Source organism: Pteropus vampyrus, unplaced genomic scaffold (genome assembly GCF_000151845.1).
Source record: "Pteropus vampyrus isolate Shadow unplaced genomic scaffold, Pvam_2.0 Scaffold277, whole genome shotgun sequence".
NCBI lineage: Eukaryota > Metazoa > Chordata > Mammalia > Chiroptera > Pteropodidae > Pteropus > Pteropus vampyrus.
In genome coordinates this window covers 389,351-398,681 of record NW_011889058.1, presented here as the reverse complement: position 1 = coordinate 398,681, position 9,331 = coordinate 389,351, and the positions used below count along the sequence as shown (strand labels likewise).

General features: G+C 60.8%; 1 protein-coding gene across 1 annotated transcript in view; it reads right to left on the bottom strand.

Annotated features, from left to right (window-relative positions):
• The window catches only part of MBP (myelin basic protein), a 49,517-nt gene that overhangs the window by 1,657 nt on the left and 38,529 nt on the right, over positions 1-9,331 (bottom strand). Inside the window, exons 4-7 of the mRNA XM_023520813.1 lie at positions 4,644-4,751; positions 3,769-3,804; positions 3,391-3,423; positions 199-318 (exon numbers count right to left, since the gene is read on the bottom strand). Of these exons, the coding sequence (XP_023376581.1) occupies positions 199-318; positions 3,391-3,423; positions 3,769-3,804; positions 4,644-4,751 (297 nt within the window). The remainder of the gene's footprint in view (positions 1-198; positions 319-3,390; positions 3,424-3,768; positions 3,805-4,643; positions 4,752-9,331) is intronic.

Genomic DNA, 9,331 nt, shown 5'->3' with positions numbered 1-9,331 from the left:
GGGCACACCTAACTCTTCCGCCTTCCTGCCTTTTCCCCATGGCACTGAGGCGGCCCTCGTTCTGCGACCCCCACCGAGTCAGTCCCTCCCGGGCTCCCGCACCTGCAGGCGGGGCCTGCTCACTGAGGATGTCCTGTCCCCACCTGCCCCCACCCCCCAGTCCCCCCAGCCCCACCCCACCCTGCCCCACCCGCCTACCAGTTTGAAGATCCTGGAGAGGGCGCCCTGGGCATCACGGCCCTTGAGGCCCTTGTGAGCGGGTTTGTAGTCGGAGGTCCTGGCCCCATAGCCAAAGCCGGGCTTCTGGCCCTCAGCTCCCTGCGAGAGAAGACAGGCTCTGCTCCACCAGGGCGGCAGCACCAGGTCCCCAGGGGGCCCCGCCCACCCGAGGGGCCGTGCTGACCGGGCGCAGCCCCCCCACCCTGCCCAGGTCCATCCGTTTCTGGCCTTGCTGTGAGGCATTGACTAGGTGCCTTCATGTCAAAGGCCACAGTGGCCACTTTCCAGCTCCACACCGCTTTGCAAGAGAAGATTAGGGACCTGTCAGCGGAACGGGGCGGGGGTGGGGCTTGCCACTCGGGTCAGCGGGAAGGGGATGGCAGGGTGGCCGAGGAGGACCAAGGCCGTGTCTGGAGACGCTTCCTGGTGTGGGGACAGAGTGTCGGCTCCTGGACCTGGGGGCTCGGCCAGGGCTGACGGGGACCAGGGCCTGTTGTCCTGCGTGTGAGCGGGCACAGGGCTCCGAGGAGTGCCCGGGCTCTGGGGCTGGTGGCCGAGGGGGGACAGGGCGGGTCTGGGCGCCAGGGCACAGCCCAGGTCCCTGGTCTCCGCTCCCCGCGCCCCCCCCCAGCTGCGTGACCACGCCAAGGTGGGGGCCTCTCTGAGTGCATTTTGTCTTCTATAAAACGGGACGATAAGGGTCCTTCCTCATGGGGTCTGTGAGGGTGCCGTGACCTGACGGCCATCCTGCCGTGAATGCTTGGAGCGTGCCACGGCTCGGGAGCCAGCCCAGCCCTGCCTCTGACCGCCCCTTCAGGGGGCACGGGGGACATCCCCTGTGGCACGGAGTGATGTGAGTGGGGGTGGACACAATACTCGTGTCCCTGGTTTACTTGCTAATGTGCCGTATGCAGCGGCATCCTGCACCGCAAACGTGACAAAGGGTGGCAGAGCCCCTGGGAGTGTGGACACGGGGTGGCCAGCCCCTGGGGTGACAGCAGCTCTCGCCTCGGCTGCCACGCCTTTGGGGGGGGGGGCGTGCAGGTGGTGGCCCGCCCTGCAGGGGAGTCTCGCTGCCTCACGGTCCGTCCTCAGGGACAGGCTCTGAGGTTCCACCCTGTCTTGCCGGTGAGAAGTGGGGACCACCTGCCAGGAAGTCTGGCAGATGAAATGAAGCCAGCTGCTGGGCGAGGCCCTAGAACCTCCCTGAGCCCCATCTGTCCTCATGACATCAGCGTGTCAGGGCGGAGGGAACGTGGAGACATCGAAAGCAGCCCGTGTGCTGGGTGCTGGGCGTTCGCCTCTCGCAGTGGGCAGGACCGAAGCTGGCCTGGGGCCCCCTGCCCGGCCCCCAGCACGCAAGCTGCTTCCGCCGTTCCTTCTCCTTCGGCCTGGCCTTGGGGACAGATGTGGGCGGCCGCTTTCATGTGAGGATCGGTTTTGAAGTTATCAAGTGGTGTCAGGGACAGGGCTGGGTGGCAGAGAAGGTCTCAGCCTGCTGCCCTCGCATCCGGAGGCTTCCACAGACACGCCCTCTCCGCGCCACCACACAGAGGGACGGGGACCGTTAAGGCATGCTGCGCCACAGACAGACACACGCGACCTGGCGGAAAGCCACACCCCCCTGCGGATGCTAAGTCGTTATGCGTCACTGGTTTTTCTCCAAAACTAGACAGCATCTGAAAAAGGAAATTCGAGGACTGGTTTTCAGATTTCTAATCTGCCCAACTCTCCCTCCTTTCAAGTTCTCGGTCGCATGCGTTCGGGCAACCTGGAATTGACCAGAAAACATCCAGCAGAGTTAGAGGAAGGAAGTGGGGACCTCGAACGCCAGGCGGCCCTTCGGCCCCAGAGACCAGCCCAGGGGTGAGGGGCGCACAGGGGAGGGGTTCGCTCCGGAAGAGGAGGAACCACCTGCGTGAGCAGGGCCTGGAGTGGAGACGGGACAGGGACACGGAGCCTTTCTGGGGAGCGGCCGGCCGGAGGGGCCTGGCCCCCACCCGCGCGTGGGCGGGCCCTCGCAGCCCCCTCCACGCGTGAGGACCTCCTGCGACACCAGAGCCCGCCCTGCAGGGGGAAGCGGTGGGTCAGGCGGTTACTGAGGGAAGGTCGCAGGGCCAAAGGTGGACTTCGCTCTTCAGTCTCATCCCGTCCCGGGCTCCCGCTGGCACGGAAGGCTCCGGCGAGCTGGCCGGCCGTGAGTGCCAGCCCGTGCGAACTTCCTACACTGGCGTCACCTTCCTGCCAAGTCGTCAGGTCAGGGAGAGGCTCAGAGGGATTTATATAAAACGTTCCAGCAACTGTGTCTGTTCGTAAGTCACTGTCACGACACACTGAGCAGATGGGGCCTGTGACACCTCTCATTTCTCTGCGGGGCGTCTCTCCCTCTCCCTCCATCCCTCGCTCCCTCCCTCCCTCCCTCGCTCTCTCTCTTCCTCTTCCTTTTTTTAAGAATTCATTTATTTTTTTGATGCTTTTTAATTGAGCATCGAGTGTCACAGGCCCCGTACTAGAGAATAAGGGTTCTGTGTCCCCAAGACAGGCACAATTCCTGGCCTAGAGGTTGCTGGTTACTCTTCCCTTTTATTCTGAAATCATAATTTTTATAAAGTAGGAACCACACCTCATACATACTAGTCACTAAGGTCTGTAAGTCTGGCATATCCTGGTTCACACACCAAATTTCATTAGTATCTAGAAAGCGAACAAATGACCTATTTAAATCATCACAAAAACTTTGTCCTCTGATTCAAAAGCCTAGAATTTCTAAGAAGGATTCCGGACGGCTGACGTCTAAGCTCTAGTTATTACTGAGACAGACACGCCGAAGGCTCCCGGGCCAGTCGGTCATCACAGACGGAGCCCCCGAGCCCGGCGGCCCGGGGTGGACAGCACGTGTGTCCCCCGTGGTGGAGAGCCTGGTGGGACCTGTGGCGGGCGGGGAGGAAGCAGGGCGTGGACGATGCCGGGGGGTGCGGCGCCCCCAGAAACCACCTGCTCCCCCTCGGGGGAGGCACCCGTGGGCACCGCAGGCCTCACGCCGTGGCGGGCGAGCTGGGCTGGGCGGCAAAGCGCGTGAGCCATTAAGCAGCTGAAACAGAGACGAACACAAAGGTCCAGGGTCTGGGCCGGGAGGGCGGGGGGAGCTGCGTGGCCGCGGGCGTCACCTACCCAGCTAAATCTGCTTAGGGACAGTCCTCGCCCCTGCATGAGGGAGAGAAAGAAGGACACTGGGTCAGTGCAGGAAGAAGTTCTTTTGACGAAGACAGCAGAAGCGGGGTGCCCCGTGATGGCAGCTCCCGCCCCCCGTGGCCTTTCCGCGGGCTCGGCGGAGGCCGCCCAGGAGGCCGGGGTTCGCCTCGGGCCGGGGTGCCCGGGGTCCCAGAGTGGTCCGTGCGGCTGAGAAGGAGGCCGCGCGTGCGCCCGGGGTTCCCACGGGGGCCGGGGATGGAGTCGGGCGGCCACGGGCCCAGCCGTCGTCACTGCACATTGAGGGGCTCGGGGACGGTCCACAAATAGAGGGGGTCGTCAGAGGTTCGGGGGCCTTACCTTTCCTTGCGATGGAGGCGGCGTGCGGGGTGTCACCTGCAAAGACAGGGGACGGTGAGCTGCGGGGTCACCCCGCGTCCCAGAGGCCCCCCGTGGCGAGGGTCCCTGTCGTTTCCAGGCAGCTCGCGGGTGCTGAGAGGGCCTCGTACCCACAGCGTGGGGACGGCCACCCCGCCCGGCCTCCCGTGTCTGTCCTAGCGGAGTGACCAGCACAGGGTCCGGGAACCTGGAAACACCCCGGGCCTCGCGGGTCTCCCGGGCCATCGAGACCGTGTTCGAACCCCCGGGACGTGTCCCCGTGACACGGCGGCACGCTACAGGACACGGCGCATTGCCAGGGCCCCCTCCGCGTGCCAGTCAGCTGTCCCCTGGCGGTCAGAGCTTCAAAACCGTGCCCTCAGCTCCGTGGCTCCTGTCACTCATCAACGTGGGGAGTGTCATTCTAGAAGCCACTGAACAGAAAGCTCATGATTAGAAGCCTGTGGTTTTGCTTTCGTTTGTAAGACTTTACTTTTTAGAGCCGTTTCAGGCTGCTAGAAACAACGCTCAGGCATGACAGAGTTGCCACGTGCCCTCTCGGCCTGCACAGGCTCCCCGGCCCCGTCTGGTGGGCGTGAGTCCTCGGCTCCCACTGGGAACCGCCATCGGTGCCTCGTTATGCCCGGAGTCCGCGGCTGCGATCACAGTGGCCTCTGCTGCATGTTCTAAGGGCTTCGACGGAGGTCTGAGCGCGCCTGTCCTCACGCATCACACAGAGCCCTGCACTCTGCCTCGTCACCCCAGAGCGTCTGGGACACGCCCCCCCGGGGTGGAGCTCAGAGCCCCCTACACGCTGTGCCCCACCCCCCGGCCACGCCGCAGGGGCGGCCACTCACGATGCTCTTGAAGAAGTGGACCACGGGGTTCTCGTCTTGGGCCCGGCCGTGCTGCGCCTTCTGGGGCAGAGAGCCGTAGTGCGTGGTCCTCACCGCGTGGTGTGTGTCCTGGAAGACAGGGCGCAGGTCCTCAGGCCGGCCACGTCCCCCCCCGCCCCGTCCTGGGGCGCCGCCTCGCCACTCCCGGGCCGTCTGAGCTCTTCGAAGCAGCATCGGGCCGGATGCTGCTTGAGCCACCGACTCGGGCAGGATCTCTAGGTGAGGGACTCGCTGTGCCCGGAGGTGTCCCCATCACTGAGTCTGTGTCTGGCTCCCCGATGTCACGTGAGCATGGCAGAGGGGCCGGGGGGGGTTGTTTAAATATGATTCCAGCTAAGAGAGGGGTCGGCAAAGCATTGAGAAGAAAAAGTCATTTCCCCACTTCTGATCCGGACAAAGGAAAACTCAGGAGTGACACCTGACACAGCCCCGACCCCAGACGAGCCAGCTCAGGGGCGTCGGTGTCGCACCACGTGAGCCAGCCTCTGAAACCGACGGCTCGGGTCACAGCATGACGGCGTCTGCCCGTTCGGGACGACCTCGTCCACATCTCGAGCACGGCGGGGGACGCCAGGCGGGTGCGTGCCCAGGGCCTGTCCCCGATCCACGGAGCAGAACCCCCGGACGGTCAGTGGTAAGTGGGGTGGACAGCGACCCTTTGTGGAGCACGAGCTCCAAGGTCAGCGAGGGAAGTGCTTGCAGCCGCCACGTGTCCCTCCTTGGCTGACCGCGACTGATGTGCCTGCCAGGGAAGGGGGCCGGCCCGCCAGCCGTCTGTGGACGGCCCCTCCCAGAGCGCTAAGGGGGCCTCCGGGCCAGGTCCCACGAGAGGAGCCGGCCTGCCAGGTGGCCTTGGTGGCTTTCCCCCTGCTGCCCACACCAGCCACTGGGACACATGCACTGTGAGCGAGTTAAGCAGGGGACGCTGTTCAGAAGGTCATGGCAGGTCCCCACAGGCCCTGGCTTGGCACCTTCTGGGGGAGCCATGTTGAGTCAGGTGACCGCCGAGGTCGCGAACGCCCTCCATCACCTGCTTCCTGCGCCTTGTTGTGAGGGCACCTTCTCGTCAGAAGACATTTAGGCTCTCAAAAGTCTGAAGTTAGCCTCTCTGGAGCCTAAGACATTTAAGGGTGACGGTGGCACCCCGCTGGGCACGCCTCATCGCGGCTGCCATTCGAGTCCATGCCAGGCCCTGGCGGCCGGCCTGCCTGTGTCACGGCCTGAGCTCTGAGCCCGCCGGCAGCCTGACTGTCCCCTCCGCTCCCCTGCATAGCCACTCCCTGCTTCTGCCCCCCAAACGCAGCCTCGTTCCCCTGGCCTGGGGGGCCCTCGGATACTTGAGGCCACACCGCCCCGCCCCCCGAGCGTCCAGGAGTTCCCTGCTTCCTGTCTGAGCCTGTGGGGACCAGCCACCTCGCTGTCCTCTCAACCAGGGGTCTGCGTGCCCGCCGGGCCTGCCTTTGGCTGTCCAGGCCCGCTCACCCTTCAAGTGCAAAGCCCTTCCTCCTCCAGGTCCCGTGGAGCCAAGGTGTCCCTCCTGACGTCCCTGAGTCATTCCCTGCCCCGGGGGCGCAGAAGGCTTCAGAAACACAGGCAACGGCCTTGGTCCCTGCTCTCCGCTCCCGTCCAGTGCCCACCGGGAACTGCCGCCCAGACCACTTCTGAACAACGGCCACAGTGCCCTTGCTGCCCTCTCTGCTGGGCACCTGCCCCCTCTCTGGCCCGTGCCCAGCAGCCACCGTCCCGCTGTGTGGCCTTGCCTCTCACCAGAGGTGGCCGTGCGTCCAGGGCTTCCGGCCATCGGCGGGGCCCTCCGCGGCCTTGTCTGAGCCCTCCTCAAGGCATGTCCTGCGCACGCTTTCCCCAGCTCGCCTGGGCCCACTCCGACTGTGACCTGTCCCCGTACCGCGTTCGTCATGTCCCGGCAGGGAGCACCAGCCATGTGACCGCGTGTGCGTCCCTTCCCCCTCTGGCCCGGGAGCAGCGGGGGACTCGAACGTCCCGCACGGAGGACACTGAGCGAGTGACGGGCGGGAGCAGCAGGCGGCGGGCGGCGGGGCTGGCAGGAGCCTGACGGCCTGGCTGTCCTCGGCTTGTCCTGCCCCTGCCCAGCGCCCTCTGGACTCACTGAGCTCAGGGTCACCCCGCCAGCCAGCCTGGCATGCTCTCCTCTAGGGGACAGCGAGTGTGAAACTGAGACTTAAAACGCTCAGTGGACGAGCCAGGAAACTGTTTAAATTACTTTGAGGCAAACATCTTTCAGTGCCTCACTGGCCTGGTGAAGGTATTTATTAGATACCATTCTAATGGCTCGAAATAATTAAAACAGCTCAATTTTAGAACAGCTTACTCTTCCCTTGGAGTTTACGTACCATTTTTCTGCATGCTGTGCGCTGTGCTTTGAGTCACGGAAGGATCACGTACCTTCAATTCACCCATCCTGTGATTAAACTAGAAAAATGTCTTAAACTTTACGTAGAGGTTTTGAAGGAAGCGAAGGCCTCGTCGACCCGTGTGCAGGGTCGTCTCATTAAAGCTCACGTACGCTGCAAGACGGTTTGCGACGTGTGACGTGGGCAACGGCGTTTCGCGTGTGAATCACGCGTGTCTGCTTTGAATGCTAAGAAACACTGTGAATTTCTGTCATTGTTAAATGACTACGTCAGTCACCAACATTCTGGGGGGACACGCGAAGTCGGTAGGTCGCATGTTCGCTCTCGGAGCCGTGAAATCGGGGGTCGGAACTGGCCGCGGACGAGCACCTGGCCCCGGACAAGCCTGCGACGGCGGTAACCATTTGAAGAATCGACACGCGGACTCTCGAGATCACGGTTGGCACAGAGCCCGGCGCATGGGTCTCAGGCAGGTAGGTCGCTCGGCGCGGAGCATCGTTCAGCTGCCGGCGGGTGAGACTAACTGAAGGAGGACTCAGCATTTTCGGCTACAGATTGCCAGGCGCACGGGTCATTTGACATGGTCACATAGTTACAACCGTGCTGTGATGCTGTGGTCGTAATGGTCTGTCGCTTAGAGGGCATTTAGTCCACCATATTCCTACGCACTAACGATGGACAATTAAAAAAGAGCGAAGATGTAGTACCATATGTGTAGCATCAAAGGAATAAAATATTAGGTGTAAATCTAACAAAACGTGTACAGGATCTTTATGCTCAAACTGCTGGAGGAAGAAATCAAAGGGGGCTTTGGTAAGTGGAGAGATGAGCCGCCTCCGGGGCCACGAAGAGCCACCGTGAAGACGCCACCCCCCCCCAGACTGGTCTACAGATTTAACGCGGCTCCAGGCAAAACCCAAGCACGGTTTTGTTCAGATACAGACAAACCAACTCTAAAGCCACAGGGAGATGCAAGTGAGCCACAATACCCCAACCTGTGACCAAGAGTCAAGTCAGAAGGGTTCTGTCACCCGATTTTACAGTGTCCTGTACAACCATCGGAACCAAGTAGCGTGGGATCGGGCGGAACACAGCAGAGCCCGGAAGCAGACCACAAACGCGATCGGCTGCCTCTGACGAAGGTGCAAAGACAATTCAATGGAAAAGGATAGTCTTTTCCACAAATGGCGTGGGAACAATTGGACATTCATATCCAAAAAAAATGCACCACAACCCAAAGTCACACCTTATACAAAAATTAACTGAAAATGGGTCATAAGTCTCTATCTACAGCATAAAAATGTAAAATTTTCGAAGAAGACATAAGAGAAAATTTTCGCGAACTGGGGGTAGGATGAAGTTCTTAGACCTGACACTGAAAACACGACCCACAAAAAAAATCGATAAATTGAACCCGATTGGAATTTAAACGTTGTTTTACAAAAGCTACAGAATGAGAGAAAATATTTGCAAATCACACGTATGACAAAGGACTTGAAACCAGAATATGGAGAGAATTCTCAAAGCGCAATGGTAAAAATAAAACTAAAAAAAATGGGCAAAACTCGAATACACGCTTCATTAGAGAGAACGGGCAGAAGGCAAAGAAGCAGATGAAGAGATGCTTAATGTCATTAGCCGTTAGGCAGGCGCCAGGCGGGACTGTCACTCTAAAACAGCCCGGCGGTCTCTTACAAAGCCGATCGTGTGCTTAGCGCACGACCCAGCAATCCCGCTTCGTCTTTGGGGAAGTGGCTTTTATAACGAATATCTTGGTCGCCCATTTTTTGAGGGAAAAGTAATTTCAATCTTAAATGAAAACTTATGTCCATAAAGGAAAACCTGTACATGGATGATTGTAGCAGCTCGGCTGGTGATCGCTCAGTCTATGTGACCCGGTGCTCGTGAGCTGGTGGCGGGCAGACACCTGTGCCGTGCAGACACCTGTGCCGTGTCCAGGCAGCAGAACACAACTCAGCGATAAAAAGGAGCCAGGTCGTGACGCGTGCGACACTCAGGCGTCTCGCCGTGTGAAAGAAGGCGTCCTAAGGACATGTCATACTGTGCGGTCACATCTACGTGACGTTCTTCAAAAGATCAAGCCACAACGCAGACGGCAAAGTGGCGGGTGCCAGGGCCGGGGACAGGGAAGCACATGGAGTGACCACAAAGCGAAAGCCAGAGGCCAGGTTTCCGGGCTGGGTCCTCACGTGGTGGGTGGCAGCTCCAAGAAACGATGCTCGCGTTGAAATCCAC